Source organism: Schistocerca americana, chromosome 1 (assembly GCF_021461395.2).
Source record: "Schistocerca americana isolate TAMUIC-IGC-003095 chromosome 1, iqSchAmer2.1, whole genome shotgun sequence".
Classification (NCBI taxonomy): domain Eukaryota; kingdom Metazoa; phylum Arthropoda; class Insecta; order Orthoptera; family Acrididae; genus Schistocerca; species Schistocerca americana.
In genome coordinates this window covers 674,292,094-674,315,338 of record NC_060119.1, presented here as the reverse complement: position 1 = coordinate 674,315,338, position 23,245 = coordinate 674,292,094, and the positions used below count along the sequence as shown (strand labels likewise).

Genomic DNA, 23,245 nt, shown 5'->3' with positions numbered 1-23,245 from the left:
AAAACTTGGGTACAGTCTTCCATCAAAAGAACAAGCAGGTTTCAAGGAAAGTGGAAGCAGTTTGGAAGAATGTTCAGTTAGTTCACTGCCCATGAAGTACGTGTTTAGGTGCAACACTGGATTGCAACCCTAAGCACTGTGAAAACACCAAAGAGAAAGTATCATCTAAGGATAACAAACTAACTGTAAACAACTGGTCTATATCACCAGAGAGGTTGAGAACTACTCTAGTTATGACACAGCTGCAGAGTATGCTTGCCCTGTGTGGTACAGATCCAGTCATGTTAAACAAGATGACCCTTCTCTGAATGAAACATGCTGACTCATCACTGCTTGCTTGATACAGACTTCATCTGATAAAAGTTTACTTTCTAACAGGAACAGCTCCACCAGATACTAGAAGAGAAGCTGCGTGCATGAACGAGACATCTAAGGTGCTTGTCTCATATGTGCTTCCATTGTACTGATATCAACCGGCCCACCAATGTGGCCATACTCTGCAGCTGTGTCATAACTAGAGTAGTTCTCAACCTCTCTGGTTATATAGACCAGTTGTTTCCAGTTAGTTTGTTATCCTTAGATGATACTTTCTCTTTGGTGTTTTCACAGTGCTTAGGGTTGCAATCCAGTGTTGCACCTAAACACGTACTTCATGGGCAGTGGACTAACTGAACATTCTTCTTATAGACAGACCTGGGAGGAATTTCCTCCATACAGCTGAAAATCTGTATGAACCTCCTCAGACTGTAAAGTTAGGATTACGGAGGGCAATAAACACTCACCTTGTTGGTTGGATGCTACCAATCTAACATCTCCCCTCAAGTCAACCTGAAAATTGTTAAACAGCCTTCACACTGATATTGGCAGATCCTGACAGAATGTTAAAAGTGGAGTTTTCCTTAGCCCATCTCATCTCTATGAATGTGGTGAAGATCAAACCACAGGCCATTTCATTTCATGCACTGCGGCAAGTATCCTTTGAGCTGCATATGCAGCAGCACCACCTAACACCAGTGATTTGGCAAAGTTCTTGGCAGCAACTATTTTACATGTTTTGTCATTAAGTATCAACATAACATGTAATGCAATTTGCATTTTTATTACTGTTTGATTCTGATATGAAATAAACAAAGTGATTGACCACTGTGATTTGCTCACACAAGGGTTTTGCAGACAAACTGCAGGACATTGCAAATCACTGTTGTGATACATCACTAGTGTGTGGTACCCTCCACGGTGGAATCAGTAAGCCAGTGAGATTTTCAAAATGGAATATGCAGTCCTCAGGACTATTCTTCTCTTAAGACTTTGCCTGTACCCAGTGCTGTTAGACTCTTTCGACAATGACTGCAATGACTGTTTTCTTCACAACTTGTCTGCCTTAGCCTATGATGAATTTATAGCTGTCCATGGTTCACAATACCACATTTATTTTACGTGTTTGTCACAACTGCAATGTAGAAGTAAACGTTGAGTGTTGCCTTCAGAATTTTTTGTTGGCAGGGAATCTACTGGTGGAATTTTTTTCTTAATTCTTGTCTTAGCATATTTAGCAATAATTATAAGCAGTGAACAGTGAGTGCCTGAAGCCTATGACATGTTATTAAATTCAAATCATCTTCATTTTTTGGAACCAATGGCACTCAGTCCTTTTATATTGCTAATACTATTGTGGGTAACCATTTAATACTAAAAGCCCCTCTTATCAGCACTATGTAGTTGAAAGGGTATAATTTGTTCCCTACAAAATCTTTAAATTTGTCACACAACAGAAGATCTGTTACATTGTATGCTGATGATAATTTTAAATGCAATAACCCATAATTATTTTTTTTTTGCCTAAGCTGCTCAAAAATGTTTTGCATTGTCCTCGTGACTAGCACCGCTTGTTATATTTTTTACCAAAAACATCTTTCTCAAGACTAGTTTGATTTCTAGATATCATTGCATACAGACACCTGTTATCAAGAGATAAATGTAAGCCTATATTATCAGTGCATTTCAGCGGAGTGTGAGGTGTGTCTAATCACGAAAACAACGATGCAGTACAGTACACTGTGCCAACATGCTTTGAGGATCATTTCAAACATATACCTGTGCACAGTGACTTTATGGTAAGCAGTAATGTTAACACAAATGCTGGACTGACACACACCATAGTGACATCATTTAAACATTCAGCCACCTACACAGGTGGTAACAAACTTTGAGTTATTTGTTATGTCATCTTTCATTTGTCAATAATTCTTTATTATTAAACTTTCAACATAGTATCTTCACATTAATAAAATTACTGAACCCAAACTGCATATACCTCTACTACAATGCAGTTGGAATCGGGCGGGAATGGCTTCATCTGTTCTTGGGAAAATCAGTTACATCATACTTTATCACCAGGAACTGACACAAATTGTTCAGCGAGATAAAGAAATGGAGTACTGGCTCATTTACACAAATACAGGTGGTAAAAGGAAATGAAGGAGCAGGTGTGTGTGTGTGTGTGTGTGTGTGTGTGTGTGTGTGTGTGTGTGTGTGTTGGGGGAAGGTGGGGGGGGGGGGGGGGGGGGGGGGCAGCACAGAAAGCAACAGGCAATCCAAATTATTAAAGACTTAGTCCAGAATAAAATTTGTTGAGTTTATAATCCAGTGGCAGTTATGATTGGCACCCTCCTGTTTCACACTTACCAGCAAGTTCCATGGAGTCAGCAGCTGCACATTTTATAAGGTTTCTCCCTGTAACAAGGAAAAGGAAATTCTATGAAATACAACATGTGTGCAAGAGTCCCAGGAATAAGAGTGTTAATTAACAGAAGAAGGAGAATAGGCAGCATGTTCAATGAGAGTGTCCAGTATATTTAAAATGGCCATCGGACCAACTACATTAACATAATTTATATTTGTTTCTGAAGCTCACTTCAGTAAAACATTCCTCGCCCCCCCCCCCCCCCCCCCAAATCCAGATATGTTTCAACAGTGATGAGCTGCTTCCTGCGAGTACCCATTTCACGATGCAAGTTACTTCAATCTTGAAAATCTTAACTAAACTAATAATGTAAGGGAGAGATAGATTGCTACTTAATATAAAGATAAGTTACATTTCAGACAGGCACAATTAAAAGAAATTAACACACAAGCTTTCGGCCAGTCTTTGTCAGAGAGAGAGAGAGAGAGAGAGAGAGAGAGAGAGAGAGAGAGAGAGAGAGAGAGAGAGAGACCACCATCTCCGACTGATTCAACTGGTGTGTTTTAGCAATACATTTTGCATCTTTTCAATTCACTGTGTAATGAATATTATAGAAACATTGGCAAAATAGTACATTACCACATCCAAAAGATTAGACTTTAATTTTCACACGTAGCTTTCAAATGCCTTTTCTTAAATAATGTGGTATAAGAAAAACACCACAGTTTTATGCTCTGGTTAGTATACTGCTTTGATTTGGTATTTGTTTAAGTTTGCAGTATAATTATGGTAGGTAGTTTAATAAGGTCAGGCTGTTTGTGTCTATGACGATTGTGATTTAGAGGTGTACAGAAAGTTGTTATTAAAATAATTAATGGTCAATTAAACAATTTAAAACTAACGTCAAAGCAAGAACTGACTGAAAGCAACAGATTTTTTTATAGGGCCTGTTGGCATAAAATGGGTATAGTGGAGTAAAACAAGCATGAACAATATATTTTTTTAAATAAATCCTTTACTATTAATATGTACCTGAAAAATTTTTCACATGTGTGCATCATCATTTTATACAATGCTATGCTTAAGTTATGTTGGCAACACTTATAACTTGAAAGAAAATCTTTTGTTTGTTTTTTACAACTGATAGTAAACAAAACAACACTGTCACCCTTGTGTTAGTTTTAAAGGACAAGGAGATTGGAAAACCAGTTCTCATACTCTTTGATGGCTATGGAAGTCATCTCACTTATAATGTTATCTGTGTAGGACGAGAAAATAAAATCATACTTTTATGTTTTCCACAAAACACCTCTCATGCACTTCACACTTTGGATATTGGTGTATTTGGACCTTGCATGGAGAGATATTTTAAAGACATGGTACTGTGAGTCATGACCCAAATACGTAGACAAAGCTATTTTGCCAAGCCTTTGAACAAGCAATAAGGGAACAGATGACCCAGAAGTGCAACCTAGCAGTTCACAACATATACTAATTGTAACCAGCCCATCAACTGAAACACCTAATTTCCTTACATTAAGTCCATCAATTTCTGGAGTAGGCCTAGGTAAAGTTGTTCCTTCACCAATGAAGAAACTAAGACCAGCTATTCTGAATACAATATCACCAAAACAGTCATCAGATGTCAAAACTCTGCTGGTGAATTGAAAGAGAAGAAGAGTTCAAGGAAGTTTCAGGTAACAAATAAATGTTCAGGACCTTTGTAATAAAGAATGTTATTCCATTAAATTTTTGACAAAATGCGAAAGAAAAGGTGACTTACGTTTTCTCAGACAAAGACAACATTGAATGGGCTGATGTGGGTCAAATTGCTGACATTTCCTATTCTCAACTACAATGGAAGATTTTTCAGGTTTATGCGAAGTGTTTATGCGAGAATGACTTATCAGAAATCAGCTAATGTTTTTATTTGCATAATTCACAGTATAATATATTTCAATAATTTTCAATAGTACATCCTTTATTTCTTATTATACCTGCCTTACATATACAGTGGGAACAGGTATAAAACTAAAATGGTAACCCTCTAATAACTAAACAGTTAATTAACCAGTAACATACAATACATTATTCTGAAACATAACAATGGTAAGTGGAGAAGAAGAATCAAAGAACATTACTGTAAGACGACATAGTTAAAAATGGGTTATTTTTATACCTGTTTTAACCCAACAGGCCCTAGAGGAATCTAACAACAGTTTAGAAGTACTGCAAATTAGATTTATGGAAATTGTGCAGAAGTTTCATCTGATTTAAATTACCACAGAAAAATACAGGATGAGGGAAAGTTGACAAGAATTCAAAACCAAGGAAATGGATGGACTGAAATGGGCTCTTTATTACTGAATTGAAAGAAACATTCCAGTAAACACCAGATAAGAGAACTGGAATCACACATCTAGTACCTGTGGATTTTGTAGACAGATGCCCTGACCCAGAAGTTTGTTAGGAAGTACAAACGAATGGTGGAAGGAACTTCCTCTACAACATGGAAGTCATCTATCTAATAAACTTCAATGTTAGAAGTCTGTAGGTGAAGTACATCCAATACTGTTTTTATGAAGATTCTAAGATGCTTTTCCACCAATGTGGAATAGTAAAAAGAAAAAAGAATAAAATTTTTAACAGAATATCTAAAAGGCGAACCTGGAGAATGGGGAGTCCTTAATGTAAAGGAATATTCCGAGAAGCTATTCAAATAGAAATATTGGCCTACAAGAGGACAGCAGAAAATAAACCAGGAATTACTGGATCCAAGACCATACAGCCCTAAATGTGGAGGGTTCTGAAAGTATTTTGAATGTCACCTAACAAGGGTAAAGTTCTTACGTGAACCAATAAGAGACTCATCTAATGAGAGTATTACCAGTAGAACATCCAAAAAATTTATGGGAGAAAATTAAAGGGAAGGAGTGGTCAAAAGATAGTTCAACTGTAAGTTACTTGGAACAATTGGGTATCCTTAATAAAAAAAAAAAAAGGATGGTCAGATTCACAAATGGAGACTTAACCTCATGAGGGATTGACAGTAAGTGAAAGTACTTGCTACTGCACATTAAAGAAACAAGAAACTGATGGGCCATACATGGTGTCAAATATCAGGCAAGAAGAAGAACAAGAGTCAGGTCTAATGAAGGGGAACAATGTACAAACAGAATTGTTAAGTTCAGAAAAGGGACTGTATACTGCAGAGCAAATCAAGAGGTGTATTGGTGAAATGCAACAACACCAGTTGCCCTGGAGGAACTGCCATCTGTATATCATAATGACTAAGCTAATCTTTACATTTTTGTAAGTTCTGTATTGGTTCTTGTTTCATCTTACCAGGAAAGGTTTTCATCTTTTCTGAAAAGTCTTTTACTGACTGTGGTTAAAGTGGTGGTGTTAGTTGGCATCAAGTTCTCGTAACACAAAACTTTTGCTCGATCCACAAACGATAGCGGTTCACACAGTTTGAGATAGAGATGGGTAGTTCGCGAACGAATGGGTGCAAAGGAACGGTTCACCAAGATGAACGAAAGGACCGAGGAACGAATTCCAAGGAACGATCAGTTCATAGTTCACTTCGGTCGCGGCGGTCTACTCATAGTTCCCGGGAACAAGGAATGATTGGTTCATAGTTCACTTTGGTCGCAGCGGTCACTTCGGCAGTTCTTGTTCCAGCCTCGGTCGCGAGCTCGTCTCAGTCTCGGTCTCCCTCGGCCACCCTCGTCGTACTTCGCATGACCACCTGTTTCAGTTCAACTGCCGACTGCCCCTAGTTAGTTCAGTATTCAGTTGTTCGTTTCGTTCACTGCGCTCGCCTATTTTACATCTGTTCCAAACTGTTCTTGCACTTGGTTCTGGCTATTCAGCGTCCACGACCGGTAATCAAAAAGTATTTTATAGTTACGTAAATTACATAAAAATTACGTTGTATGTAACAGGTATGTCTTTTCAGGTAACACAAGGGCATATCAGCTCACTTCATTATATCAATGAACAGCACAAGACATACTTATAACAAGGCAAGTTTTTTTGGAGTCTTTGACTTCATTTAGCAGCTAACTTTCAATAATTTGCTTAATTTTGGTGTATCTTTCATATACAAAAGATTATATTTAATGAGGCTCTAATTATTTTTAAGTTTGGTTGTTTCCAATTTGCATTACCTGCTAGTTTGGTTTCTTTGGAAAAAAAAGTGGGTTCTGGATCATTTTGGCTCAGTAGGAAAAGCAGTGCCTCTCCATTTGAAAAGACAACATAGATTGTCATAAAATCGTATTTACTTATTATCTCAAAAACATTTGTTCAGAAGGAGCTTTCAAACCAAAAACTTTATTACTGCGAACTTAATTATTATTATTATTATTATTATTATTATTGCTGCATTAACTTTAATAATGCAACATAAAAACATAATTTTTATTAACCGTGTGACGCAAGTATGAGAAAACCACATTTTATTTTATGCTTCCATAAAGTCTCTACTTCGTCCACGAACTCAGAGACAACGTGAAGTATATATAGGGTGTAAACGATTATTGTTTACAACGTAGCAAAGCTATGTAGTGGAAGTCTAAACAAAGAATTTTATACAAGACACTTATGGTCTATTAAGTTGGGAAACAACCACCAACATGTTTACAAGACTACATGAGCTATAGCCCATGCGCGTTGCGTGAGATTTTCATGTTCTCTTCTCCATCTCTCTACATATCATCATCGATTGCTTCGCAATTGTTGCTTGCATTAGCTTGTTATTTCTTCACTGCCTAATTATTACATGTTTGTCTGTTTGTTGTATCTGCTCGTAACGGGCAACACATCGTCCGTAATTGGCAAGCAGTCAGTACTTGGGGCCGGTTTTCCGTGCGCCACCCTATATTATTTCCCTGTGCTCAGCCACACAAGGCTACAGTTGGCTAAACGAGAGGTACTGCAGAAACACAGAAATTACTTCTAAAAGTGTGTAAAAATTCTGTAATGACTAAGAACTATACTCCAAGTGCGAGGCAAGTGCCCCCTCTTGGTGCCCTCCACCCTTCAGTCACCTACACTACTAGTTTTCAGTTTTTCATAAGAACCATAGACCAAGCACAAATGAACGGTGAACGAGTAAAAATGAACGGTTCCCAAAAAAGAACGATCAGCAGTGAACTAGTTCCCAAGGATGAACGAGTTTGCCCATCTCTAGTTTGAGACAAGGTTCGGAACTGCACTGCTGTGAGTTCCAAGCGACAGTTGCAGTACATGTCTACATGTGTTTTATACTTGATGAAACTGTGTATTCCACAAATTACGTGTCAGCCATGACAACTCGAACCAATGGAATAAAACTTCACTAACTTGTTACATCATGTATAATGCTTGCATTGCATACAACATTCACACTATGAAACACTCATTGGCCGTTTCATAGCACCTGGTACAGGTGTGTAGAGCAAATCAAAACTCCACCATCATTCATGACTCACATTATAGTGCAAAATATGATAATATAACTGTTTCTACAACATATACTAAAATAGACTATTGCCTGCTAATCATTCCAAGATTCTTCCAATGAGATGAGAAAGTGGAGAAACATGCCTTGTAGGACTCTCAACAATGAAATCAGGGATGTAGCTCCTCTGTCACGACAACTGACTGCTAATACTTAACACTAGAACAGCAGGAGTCAAAATGACCTACCATACTTTTCTTCAGTGTCATGCCCAATTTTTCGACTTTATTCATGACATCATATGACTTCTTCTAATAATTTCAGAATTCACATCATATGACTTTCTCCTCTTTATAATTATGTATTGGGATTTTCAAAATATCCCTCACAAACACCTATCACAAGAGAACCTTCAACAAACCCCCCCTCATAGCCAACAAACCTAGCCTAGCCACCCTACTCAATCCCCCCATCCCAGCACATACCCCACACAGACCAAATCTCAACTATAACCACAGTCAAATGCCACATATCACCAGTCCCAATTCAGTTCTAAACCTCTCATCCAGATGCCTCTCTCCTCCAGAGACATCTGTTCTATCAAAAGGCTTAACCTTTAGCCCCACGCCTAAATTCAACCACACTGCCCTGGTTAAAGATCTCCTCTCATTCACCCGGAACCTCAACTGGAAATATCACTTCACTACCCAAACACAGCCCCCAAATACTAGACCCAGTGTTGAACCCTGTCTAGAACAGTTCCGACCACCTTCTCAAAGGGATCCTCCTCTCCTCCCCCAAAACCATCCCTTGCAGACATTTCAGGAATTCCTCACATCCAGTGTCGCCTCCCAGTCCTTCTTGAAGAACATCCCGACAACCCCCAACATCACCCCAGCTGAATCCCGTGCCATTAAAGAGCTGAAAACAGACCGCTCTATTGTCATCCTCCTGGCGGATAAAGGCTTCACAACTGTGGTACTTGACCGTGTGGAGTATGTGGCAGAAGGACTGCGTCAACTCTCCGATACCTCAACCTACAAAGCTGTTACCCAGGATCCCATTCCCTCCATCCAGACTGAGCTGCAAAAAATCCTAAAAATCCAAGGTCCCTCACAAGGCCTCACAACGGCTTCCATAGACTTACTCACTCCACCTGAGCCATGTACCCCTACCTTCTACCTATTACCCAAAATCCACAAAGAGAACCATCCTGGCCATCCCACTGTAGCAGGCTTCAAAGCCCCAACAGAACGTATCTCAGCTCTGGTAGACCAACACCTCCAACCTATCACCCGCAGACTCCCGTCCTACATCAAAGACACAAACCACTTCCTAGATCGCCTCAAATCCATTCCCACTCCTCTCCCACTTGAAACCTTTCTTGTCACCAAAGATGCTACATCCCTTTACACAGACATCCCACATACCCATGGTCTCTCTGTCCTTGAGCACTACCTCTCCCAACGCCCACCCGAAGATCTTCCAAAAACCTCATTCCTTATCACACTTACCAACTTCATCCTCACCCATAATTACTTCACTTTTGAAGGCCAGACCTACAAACAAATCAGGGGAACGGCCGTGGGAACCAGGATGGCCCCATCATATGCCAAACTCTTCATGGGCCGCATGGAGGAGGCTTTCCTGAAGACCCAACAGCTGCTTCCCCTGGCCTGGTATAGGTTTATAGATGACATCTTTGTGGTCTGGACTCATGGTGAAGAAACACTCCTTAATTTCCTCCATAACCTCAACTCCTCCTCGAATCTGAATTTCACCTGGTCCTTCTCCAAAACCCAAGCCACCTTCCTGGATGTTAACTTTCATCTTGTTGAAGCTCACATCCACACCTCTGTCCATATCAAACCCACAAACAAACAACAGTATCTTCACTTTGATAGCTGCCATCCATTCCACATCAAACGCCCCCTTCCCTACAGCCTAGGTATTCGTGGTAAACGTATCTGCTCCAGTGACGAATCCCTCAACAATTACACCAATAACCTGACCAGTGCTTTCCTCTCCCGCAACTATCCTGCAGACCTTGTCCACAAACAGATCTCCCGAGCAATACATTCCTCCCCGTCCAACAACAATGTTCCTACCCCCAGACCACACAGAAGCATCACCCTTGTCACCCAATATTATCCTGGCCTCGAATACATCAAGAAATTACTCTGCCAGGGATACGACTTTCTCAAGTCAACCCCTGAAATGAGATCATCCCTTGACAAAATTCTCCCCACACCACCCAGAGTTGCCTTTTGTCGGCCCCCTAACCTCCATAACATCCTTGTTAAACCCTACAATATTCCCAGACTACCTTCTCTACCCAGCGGTTCCTACCCCTGTAACCAACCCCGCTGCAAAATCTGCCCCATGCATCCCCCCACAACCACCTACTCCAGCCCCGCTACTGGTAAAACATACACAATTCAAGGCAGGGCCACGTGTGAAACTGCACATGTCATTTATCAGCTGACATGCCTGCACTGCACAGCCTTTTACATTGGTATGACAACAACTAAACTGGCTGAGCGCATGAACTGTCCGCCTAGGAGATGTCCAATACCCAGTAGTGGAGCATGCCCTCCAGCATAATTCTAGGGACCTAGGAACCTGCTACACCGTATGTGCCATTTGGCTTCTCCCACCCAACACCAGTCCCTCTGAACTGCGGAGATGGGAACTTGCACTCCAACACATCCTTTCATCCCGCCATCCCCCTGAACTGAACCTACGTTAAACAACCTCACTCCCATTTACTCTTCAGTCTTCTCCTCTTTCCCTTTCCTCTTTAGCCATTTACGCATCTTTTCATCCTACATAGTTGTGTTTATCTTTATACTATATACCTCTTTACTTCTGTATGAATCCTCTTTGGTTTGAAGCTGGCACAGCACTTACAGCAAAATATCTTTGGCTTCCCTCTGACAACCATGCCTCCATCCTTGCTACCCTCCCTGTTGCTTCATAATCTGGGTTGTGAGTAACTGAATCCACTTTCCCTTCTTCCCTTTCTTTCCCCTCTCTCCTCCCTGATGAAGGAACATTTGTTCCGAAAGCTAGGAACGTAAATATTCGGTTCTGTTTTTTGTGTATCTATCGGCTGTACTGAGCTGAAGTAAGTACTGGCCAGGCCTTCTATCTCTTTGTTAGTATTTGTTTCACATCTTTATATGAGATTTTCCATTAATCATTTAGATTTTCAAAATATGTATATTTTCTTGGACATCTCTTTCAATGTACCTAGAATGACGACGGTTCAATCTCGCGTCCGGCCATCCTGATTTAGGTATTCCGTGATTTCCCTAAAATCGCTCGAGGCAAATGCCGGGATGGTTCCTCCGAAAGGGCACGGCCGACTTCCTTCCCCATCCTTCCCTATTCCGATGAACTCGCTGTTTGGTCTCTTCCCCCAAAACAAAACCAAAAAACCTAGAATGACAGAAGGAGTCAATTTGGCACAGCTATAATTTCTCCTCTGAATATGTATAAATAATCCAAAAATGAAGCTGCAACAATTAGCAATCATGCAGAGTGGTTGCCGCTTGCTGTTGCGTCTATGTGTGTGCCACACTCCAATCTGCCACAGTTTATACCGTGTAATTCAGGTAATATCATTTGTCCATTGTAATGGGACACTCTTTTCTAACATAACATTTTTCTTATAGAAGTAGCCGATATCAGGTTTAATCCCGAATCTGGTACAGTGAACATTATCAGTTGTTTCACTGAAAGAGTTTCATTCGATTTTTGTATATGATGTATTAAATCTCAGACTAAAATATATAAAAAGAAATTAATTTGTTATACTCTGTATGTGCAGTTAAAATCATTGTTCTTTTAGAAATATTTAGAATCACAAAATTTCTGGCATACTTACAATTCATATTATTAATTGCACATCTAACACTAATTATTAAATTTATTTCTGGATTAATTTATAAAATAATGTTATATCTTTGTGATGATTCTTCTTTTGTCAAGAAAGTTTATAAACTCTTGCTTTGTAAACTCTTTGGAATATTGTGAGTACTGCAGAATGATAGTAGTAGTGGGCATGCCTCTGATGTAAATAAACTTATTTATTTATTTATTTTTGTCTGCAACAATGTAATTGATGATTGTATGAAAATGGAGATCGTGAGGTCAGTGTGATACACAAGAATGGGATAAAATTAAAGAAAATTATAGCAACAGATAATTATTTATCCATTATTTAGTCTTCAGGAACGCACAATGATGAAGCAAAATTTCACCCGCAAGAATATACCCCTAGATGCAATAACTGGAACCAGCAACAATAAGAGATAATGAAGAAAAGTAAAACGTTTTTCTTTTGTATATCTTATGCCTCTCTAAGCTTTTGAAACTAATGAAGACATAAAGAAAAATTTAATAGTGATGTGTAGGAAGGTATGATTACTCAACAAAAGATGTTTTTGAACATATTTCATCAGTGTGAACTTTCTGACTAAGAAATGTTAGATCTAATTGCAAATTCTGACGATGAATTGGAAATTGACTTCACTGGTGAAGATGAGGATTATGTAACAGAGAAGTGAAGCCACGGGAAACGAGGAGGGATTAATGGAAGAGGATTCAGATGCTGATTTGCATCAGATCTCCCCTCATTAGTCACAGCAGGCCCAGTTACATACCTCTACAAGGACTGGTCACTTGGGATGCACCACAGTTGGAGAATGCCTGTTTTTCATCTTCTGGAAGGCTGGCTGTGCGCATTCTCCAGGAGAGAGAAAGTCGCATTACTCACTCTTGCCAAAGAGTAGAAGACTGTCATCAGTACTTAACACCTTTCTTTTTTTGATGAAGCAGTGCTACATCTCCTGAAGAAACACACAGAATCAAATGCCTGAAAGGTACTCAAAAGCAATTACTGGACCACGTCACTCGAGCAAATTGACAGCCATCATATATACTCAGGTTGTCATTTGAACAGAAGGTAAGTCTGAGGATATTTTTGATTGCATTCTTGTAAGTCTACTTTCATCAAGGACATTATGCCAAGGGACAGATTTCAAGAGCTTCAAGATTTTTCTGTTTTGGTAAAAAAATCAACCCGAACTGAATACCTGCCAGCCAACAAATTTGCTCTTGTATCTGAAATTATGGAAAGCCCATGTAAAACAGTATTCGTTCTCACCACCCTGGAGAAAATTTAACAACAGGCGAGCAACTAATACCAAGCAAAACAAGATGCAGATTCGCCTTGAGTTATGCCAAACAAACCAGACAGTTATGGCCTCAAATTCTGTGTTGCTGCCAGTGTAATGACAAAGTGTACGTGTAATGCTTTCCCACACCTTGGAAGAGAGGACATGAATAAAGGAACCAATCACTTGGACAGTACTGTTGTTCTTTGTCTCGTGAAGCCATTTGTAAGGGAAGGAAGTAATGTGATGATAGACAACTTCTTCATGTTTCCTCACCTTGCCAAGAGGCTCAAAGAAACGAAAACAACATTAGTTGGTATTATGAGCAGGAGCCATTGTGAAATCCCTGATGAGCTGAAGTGGCTAAATGCTGACAGGCTTATACACAGTCATTTTTCCCTTGCTCTATTTGCAAGTGGAACAGGAAAGGAAATGATTAGTAGTAGTAGTAGTAGTAGTAGACTACAGTGGCTTGCGAGGTACGAGGGTGGTTTGAAAAGTTCTCGGAATCACCATGAGAGGGCAGCACTAGTGCAATGAGTTGTTCACATGATTTTCACTGGACTGTTGCCTCTAAACACGTGCCATGCCAGTGCTCTTGGAAGACAGCTGTGGCAGACATGGCTCTGTTGTTCCCGCGTAATGATCTGCGAAGATTTGGGGGGGGGGGGGGGGGGGGGGAATTTCAAGATTCGAACAGTGATTAAGTACTTCGTAACGAAAGGTATGAAAGCGAAGGACATTCATGCCGATTTCCAGAATACATTTGGGGACTCTGCTCCTTAATATTCAACTGCTGCCAAAATTGACAAATGAATTTAAATTTGGTCAGGAGAGCTTAGATGATCTGAAAGGGTATATCACATTTTAACTGAAGAATTAGAAATGAAAAAATTATCTGCAAGATGGATCAAAAACGTGTGCCGTTGCCATGGCAAAATTACAAGAACTAAGCCACACCTGTTTTATTCACCTGATTTTCTCCATCAGACTTCCACAAACAAAGAATTGATGGCCAGAGTTGACAAGGTGGGATCAAGGCACTGGAACATTGTTGGACCAAGTGCATTAATCTACAAGGTGACCACATTGAAAAATAAACAAGTTTCATTGATGTAAGTACCTTTTTTCTATCGTGTTCCAGAACTTTTCAAAGCACCCTCGTATCTATGTAGATGTATACACGCCGCCACCACCACTACCACTCTGTGCCAGACTGGCAACACAGATTGAATCATGGCTTAAACCAAGGAAAGAAGAGTACACTGCATGCTGTAGTAGCAATAAGCAAAAAAGGAAAAAAGAAATGTGAAACCACAACATTCTACAATGAAACGAAGTGTCAGGAAGATATGGTTTAACAAATAACCCAGAAATATACTAAAAAGGGGACCGATGTGTGTCATCTACATCATTTTGGACATGGCAATAAACGCATTGTTAATCTACAAATAAGAAAATGGGAAAGAAGACCTTCATACATCAGTTATCATGTGAACTTATGGGATAAAAAGAATAACAGACAAAAGAACAGGATAGGTAATGAAATTGTCTACAAAGCAGAAGTAGTATCACATCAGGCTCTGTAAAGGCAAAAAGACTCGTGAGAATTGTGTAAGGTGCTACAAAACTGTGTCTAAGTTTAGAGTAAAAAGTGCAACAAAGCTGTGTGTAGAACACATGTGAATACAGTATAGACTGTGTCTAGAATGTTCTACAAATAGTTAAATGTATAAAAGTCTACAGCTTAGGAAATTTCTTAGCATGAGCATCGATAAATTAGTAAGATGATATTTTTATGAAATAAGTAAGTAATGTATTATGTTAAATAATTACAGTCACAGGTTCGAATCCTGTCCTTAGGTGATGTCCTTAGGTTTAAGTAGTTCTAAGTTCTAGGGAACTGATGACCTCCGATGTTAAGTCCCATAGTGCTCAGAGCCATTTGAACAGTCGCAGAAAGAGTTAAGTGTTGCAAGAATGACAGCTGAGCATAGTCTGAATTTGTTGCTGCATGTGAAACTTTTTGAACTATTTGTCATGTGACAAATAGTGTGTGAGGAAAGTTAGTTAGGCTTGTGTTTTGTACTTTTGATACAAAGTGTAAAAAATGTCATCAGTAAAAGAGCAAATACCAGTAATTAGATTTGTGGGAGCTTAGCCTGGTAAAGAGGATGAATACAATAGTGCAAGATTCAAAGATTCCAGTTTTGAGGATATGACTAAGGGAAAATCCGTAGACAAGGAATTAACGGCAGAATTAAGGGCAAGTAAAACAACACCGGAGACATAATAACAGTCACCCCCAGATACTAGTCAGTTGAATACAGATGCATTATTCAATGAGAGATTGGAAAATCAACAGAAATTTGTAAAGGAAAAGGACGAAATTAAATTGATATTTAAAGAGATTGAGAGGAAATGGCAAAGGTTTTTAAGAAGAGTCGAGAGGAAATAATATCGATGTTTAACCAGAATGGTGAGGAAATTGTGAAGATGTATAAGGAGGGTCGAGAGAGAGCCGCAAAGATATCTTAGGAGAAACAGAGGGTGAGGGGAGGGGGGGAATGTTTGTACAGAAATGCAACACAAAGGTTCAAACAAAGCACGCAAAGATTATTGTTACAGAGAGCTGAAGCAGATTGTCATTAAACCAAAGCAAAATTCAGAAGAAAATTATCAGCTCCTTAGATAGTGAAGAGAAACTAAGTTCCGTTGTCTTAAGCAAGACAAAATTTTAAATATGATTTGCAACTGCCAGTACAACTGGAGATATGATGGAATGCACTCTGAATTTTCGGAGAATGAATTAGATAAATTGGTATCAGTAAGTACCATATGAAAAAAAGGCACATTACTCACTGGGTGACCACACTTGCCATACAAAGTTCGTAGTAATTCTATTGGCACAAAAATTGAAACTGAAGAGCAGATACAACAATATCTGCACCAGAAGAAAGTGAGGAGAAATGACAGGAGTCAAAGATGAAATACAAGTGAAAGTAGTAAAAGAAGACAGAATTAGGACCACAAATGCTCACAAGGTGATTATAGCTCACCTAATTACAGACAGCAACGCACAAGGAGAAGGGAACAAGGTTTGGCGCTGTAACATCATAGATTAAGGGTTAACCTGCAACAGCAATCGCACAACTTGCGTACGGGCCGCTAGACCCTGCCGCAAGCGCTATGACTGCATTGCGATGGCAGGCGCGTGTTGCGTACGGGCCACAAGGTGCCACCACGAGCGCAACCGTATATAAGTGCCCGCCGAGTTCGGCCAGCTCTCATTTTGTTGGCATCTCATTTTTGCCTATTCTCTTATTTGCTTAGTTCTTATTCATTTATGGCTCATGTTATTGTGATCTCTTTCAGCCATTCCGATTGTTTTGATTTACTCCCAAGTGTGAAGTGCTCATTTTGGCATTTCACTTTTGCATATTTCTCTTTTTGCTAATAAATTGCTCCTTAGCTTTTTATAGTTGAATTGATTAACATAGTCTCATGTACTGTTTGTTCATTTCAGCGTGTACCTATTTTGATGTTCTTTAAATGCTGTAATAATTATCAGAAGCATTTCTTCCCTTAAACGTGTGTAAAAAAATCTCGATGTAGAATTTGTTCTGTGACACAGGTGTAAGGTTTTGAATATAAATTATATACGAAACTGTGCTTTAAAAGGAATTCCTTTTTTCAGTTTGTACTACATCAGACGACAATTTTGTAATATGAGGGAGAAATTTGAGGGGCGAACCCATGGAAATAGTCTTAAGTGATCCCCTTTAAAAAATAAAAATTTGTGCGACACTGAAAGATGTGACACTGTAGGCACCCAAAAAATATTATATATATTTAAATGAAAAATAGAGGGAAACATTCCACGTGGGAAAAATATATCTAAAAACAAAGATAATGTAACTTACCAAACGAAAGCATTGGTATGTTGATAGAGACACTAACAAACACAAACACACACACACAAAATTCAAGCTTTCGCAACCCACGGTTGCTTCATCAGGAAAGAGGGAAGGAGAGCGAAAGACGAAAGGTTGTGGGATTTAAGGGAGAGGGTAAGGAGTCATTCCAATCCCTGGAGCGGAAAGACTTACCTTAGGGCGAAAAAGGGACAGGTATACACTCGTGCACGCACGCACATCCATCTGCACATATACAGACACAAGCAGACATCTGCTTGTGTCTGTATATGTGCGGATGGATATACATGCGTGTGTGTGTGTGTGTGTGTGTGTGTGGGCGCGCGCGCGCAAAAGTGTATACCTGTCCCTTTCCCCCCCCTAAGGTAAGTCTTTCCGCTTCAGGGATTGGAATGACAGTCTGTTACCCCCGGAAACCATCCTTGTAACCATTGATGCCACTTCCCTATACACAAATATCCCGCACGTCCAGGGCCTCGCTGCGATGGAGCACTTCCTTTCACGCCGATCACCTGCCACCCTACCTAAAACCTCTTTCCTCATTACCTTAGCCAGCTTCATCCTGACTCACAACTTCTTCACTTTCGAAGGCCAGACATACCAACAATTAAAGGGAACAGCCATGGGTACCAGGATGGCCCCCTCGTACGCCAACCTATTCATGGGTCGCTTAGAGGAAGCCTTCTTGGTTACCCAGGCCTGCCAACCCAAAGTTTGGTACAGATTTATTGATGACATCTTCATGATCTGGACTCACAGTGAAGAAGAACTCCAGAATTTCCTCTCCAACCTCAACTCCTTTGGTTCCATCAGATTCACCTGGTCCTACTCCAAATCCCATGCCACTTTCCCTGACGTTGACCTCCACCTGTCCAATGGCCAGCTTCACACGTCCGTCCACATCAAACCCACTAACAAGCAACAGTACCTCCATTATGACAGCTGCCACCCATTCCACATCAAATGGTCCCTTCCCTACAGCCTAGGTTGTCGTGGCAAACGAATCTGCTCCAGTCCGGAATCCCTGAACCATTACACCAACAACCTGAAAACAGCTTTCGCATCCCGCAACTACCCTCCAGACCTGGTACAGAAGCAAATAACCAGAACCACTTCCTCATCTCCTCAAACCCAGAACCTCCCACAGAAGAACCCCAAAAGTGCCCCACTTGTGACAGGATACTTTCCGGGACTGGATCAGACTCTGAATGTGGCTCTCCAGCAAGGATACGACTTCCTCAAATCCTGCCCTGAAATGAGATCCATCCTTCATGAAATCCTCCCCACTCCACCAAGAGTGTCTTTCCGCCGTCCACCTAACCTTCGTAACCTCTTAGTTCATCCCTATGAAATCCCCAAACCACCTTCCCTACCCTCTGGCTACTACCCTTGTAACCGCCCCCGGTGTAAAACCTGTCCCATGTACCCTCCCACCATCACCTACTCCAGTCCTGTAACCTGGAAGGTGTACACGATCAAAGGCAGAGCCACGTTTGAAAGCACCCACGTGATTTACCAACTGACCTGCCTACACTGTGAAGCTTTCTATGTGGGAATGACCAGCAACAAACTGTCCATTCGCATGAATGGACACAGGCAGACAGTGTTTGTTGGTAATGAGGATCACCCTGTGGCTAAACATGCCTTGGTACACAGCCAGCACATCTTGGCACAGTGTTACACCGTCTGGGTTATCTGGATACTTCCCACTAACACCAACCTGTCAGAACTCCGGAGATGGGAACTTGCCCTTCAGTATATCCTCTCTTCTCGTTATCCGCCAGGCCTCAATCTCCGCTAATTTCAAGTTGCCGCCGCTCATACCTCACCTGTCTTTCAACAACATCTTTGCCTCTGTACTTCTGCCTCGACTGACATCTCTGCCCAAACTCTTTGCCTTTACAAATGTCTGCTTGTGTGTGTGTGTGTGTGTGTGTGTGTGTGTGCGCGCGCGCGCGCGCATCACATCCATCAAAGATGATGTGAGCTACCAAACGAAAGCGCTGGCAGGTCGATAGACACACAAACAAACACAAACATACACACAAAATTCTAGCTTTTGCAACCAATGGTTGCTTCGTCAGGAAAGAGGGAAGGAGAGGGAAAGACAAAAGGATGTGGGTTTTAAGGGAGAGGGTAAGGAGTCATTCCAATCCCGGGAGCGGAAAGACTTACCTTAGGGGGAAAAAAAGGACAGGCGCGCGCCCACACACACACACACACACACACACACACACACACACACACACACACACACACACACACACAGACATCCATCCGCACATACACAGACACAAGCAGACATATTTTTCCCGCATGGAATGTTTCCCTCCATTTTTTTATATATATATATATATATATATATATATATATATATATATATATATAATAGAGGGAAACATTCCACGTAGGAAATATATATCTAAAAACAAAGATGATGTGACTTACCAAATGAAAGTGCTGGCAGGTCGACAGACACACAAACAAACACAAACATACACACAAAATTCAAGCTTTCGCAACAAACTGTTGCCCTCTTTCCTGATGAGGCAACAGTTTGTTGCGAAAGCTTGAATTTTGTGTGTATGTTTGTGTTTGTTTGTGTGTCTGTCGACCTGCCAGCACTTTCATTTGGTAAGTCACATCATCTTTGTTTTTAGATATATATATATATATATATATATATATATATATATATATATATATATATACGACACACACGGTGTTACAAAAAGGTACGGCGAAACTTTCAGGAAACGTTCCTCACACACAAAGAAAGAAAATATGTTATGTGGACATGTGTCCGAAAACGCTTACTTTCCATGTTAGAGCTCATTTTACTACGTCTTTTCAAATCACATTAATCATGGAATGGAAAAACACAGCAACAGAACGTACCAGTGTGACTTCAAACACTTTGTTACAGGAAATGTTCAAAATGTCCTCCGTTAGCGAGGATACATGCATCCACCCTCCGTCTCATGGAATCCCTGATGCGCTGATGCAGCCCTGGAGAATGGCATATTGTATCACAGCCGTCCACAATACGAGCACGAAGAGTCTCTTCATTTGGTACCGGGGTTGCGTAGACAAGAGCTTTCAAATGCCCCCATAAATGAAAGTCAAGAGGGTTGAGGTCAGGAGAGCGTGGAGGCCATGAAATTGGTCCGCCTCTACCAATCCATCGGTCACCGAATCTGTTGTTGAGAAGGGTAGGAACACTTCGACTGAAATGTGCAGGAGCTCCATCGTGCATGAACCACATGTTGTGTCGTACTTGTAAAGGCACATGTTCTAGCAGCACAGGTAGAGTATCCCGTACGAAATCATGATAACGTGCTCCATTGAGCATAGGTGGAAGAACGTGGGGCCCAATCAAGACATCACCAACAATGCCTGCCCAAACGTTCACAGAAAATCTGTGTTGATGACATGATTGCGAAATTGCGTGCGGATTCTCGTCAGCCCACACATGTTGATTGTGAAAATTTACAAGTACATACTGAAGTACAGTACACACTGATGAAACTAAAATGAGCTCTAACATGGAAATTAAGCGTTTCCAGACACATTTCCACATAACATATTTTCTCTATTTGTGTGTGAGGAATGTTTCCTGAAAGTTTGGCCGTACCTTTTTGTAACACCCTGTATATACGTCACAGCACACGGCCAAAGTCTGCCTTATGTGAAAGGACCTATGCAAAATAGAACAAGTACATCTGAAAGGCACGATTCCACCTGAACATTTACAAAGACGTAAATATTACAAAATGGAAGAAGATATGCAAGAAGACACAGAATAAAATGGCAAGATGGTCAACAAAAATGCGATTCAGCACATTGTGACTCACTACAAGACCAAGTGCCAAACACAAAGTAAGAACTGTTCCATCATTATGAACAGTTATTTATTCTATGTTTTTGTTAGTGTGCTGTGTGTGTAATTCTAAAACGAATTCTTTTTTTCTTTACTTAGCATTCACAAATGTAGGGATTGAGGAAATAAGAGCGTTACATGCTCCACACATTTTGATTTTTATTGCACATATGGGCATTATGCTACTCTGTTATTCACATGTCGAGACAACAGTGAAGTGCAGCTATGATGTGCTGTAGGCCAGCCCCAGTTTGGCTCCTTCTCCGCCAAGGCCAGCTGCAAAAGTGGAGGTGCTGCACACTCACCCTGTTCACTCTACCCTACTACTGGGCAGCTAGGAGGTCACTGACCCTCACCCCCATAGTTGGCTGCCGACAACATACGCTGCTTGCTGCCATGATGCTGTAGTTTGCATCCCAATGTATTTTCTGCTGTAGTATACATAAAAATTAGCTGCCACAACCCTCCATCAGTGAGTGTGCATGTAGTTTTGTAGAGCTGCACAGCAAAGTAAAAATTCAATTACGAGTATTTCTGATTAAGCAGATTAATTACAACTTATTACTTGTATGTTTCAAATGTTTTCCAACCCCAAGTATCACACTTTCTGTCTATTTTTCATTTACTCACACAGAAGAACAAACTTACCTGTTTCTTAATGCCATGCCAGCCAATATATAAATTATGATTACAACATATTTTGCTTCTGTGCCAATAGATGTGGCAATATACAATAGAATGTTTCTTCTCTTTGATTAGAAAGTACTGACGCAGACAGCAAATATTTTTGTTTTGTTTTTCTAGTTCATCCTACTGACATGACCTAAGTAATTGCTTCGATTTTCACTTGAGAAAGGATGCTCTATTTTATGCAGTCTCAAGATGCATGTCAGAAACATTTAACTTATTAGCTTCCAGTTTGATGAATAAGTAAGTTGCCTTTGATTGCTTCAATGTACTAAGCTACATTAAACTTCATGAGTAGATTCCTTTTGTGTAGACTAAGCTATGTTCATGTAAATGGGATATTTTAATTACTGTAATTGATGAGCTTATAGAAATATGTTTGAAGGCTGTAGAAGCCTTAAGTCATATTTTTAGTGATCCCAAGCTGCATAATAAGAAGATAACCAACGTTTTGAGGAGTCTAAGAACGGATTATTTTGTTAGGACTGTTTTTTCACACAGACTTGCACATATTATATGTTAATTTATATGGAGTTGTCTTTACAGTAATGAAGTATGATCTTATGTATAGAAAAAGTTAGTGATTAGGATAAGCATTATGATACAGAGATTTAACTGGATTGCCCCAAGTACCTTTTCACATTATTTTCATGGATAATCATTAAGTACAACTGTACAAGAGGAATTTTAATATTTTTGTTGTTTAGATATATGACCAATTTCACATTCATACATATTTTACATCTGCTTATCACATCTATAAAACAGATTGTAATTATTGGTGTAGGGACAAGAGCATGTGAAGTGTGTGCGATATTTCTATTTTATTACAGTAGGACATCTCAGGAAGTAGCCACTGCTGGGTTATTCATTACTATGTGATTATTTGTTCCTCTGATGAGGTTTGGCTTTTTTTTTTATATTTCTAGTTTCCTTTTGTGTACTGAAAAACTTTGGCATTAAAGAAAGCTACTGGGGAGCTGCAAGGAATAGTATTATCACTGATATCATGCACGAAATAAAATTTACAAAGTCATATCACTAGTGTTATTTAATGTCAACCATGTCAAAGTGGGACTGGTGTCAAGCACGTATGTGTAAGGATACTAGTTCAGGTTTTGTAAAGAGCTGCTGCATGCAGTCACATTGCACATAAATTGTTTGAAGAATTTGTTACAATTACACTGGTTTATGGGGTAAAAGTAATTTAGGACTATTGGCAGAAAGGCATGCAGAATTATTTATGAAGTCTGGACGAAACACCATCATGGCTATTAGTAACTTCCATTGACGCAACATACTGATATTTGAAAATAAGTGGAAAGTTTGCCACGAAGAATGATAACCTGCTAATTTAATGTGAAAATCCAAAGCAGCAATGTTTTTGTCTGCATTAAAGTGGAACAAGCTGAACTATTAATACAAGTGTTGATG

General features: G+C 40.0%; 1 protein-coding gene across 3 annotated transcripts in view; it reads right to left on the bottom strand.

Moving 5' to 3' along the window:
• The window catches only part of LOC124608622 (muscle M-line assembly protein unc-89), a 254,287-nt gene that overhangs the window by 114,885 nt on the left and 116,157 nt on the right, over positions 1–23,245 (bottom strand). For all 3 annotated transcript variants that reach the window (XM_047140002.1, XM_047140001.1, XM_047140003.1), the window contains exon 3: positions 2,686–2,733. In XM_047140002.1, the coding sequence (XP_046995958.1) occupies positions 2,686–2,733 (48 nt within the window). The remainder of the gene's footprint in view (positions 1–2,685; positions 2,734–23,245) is intronic.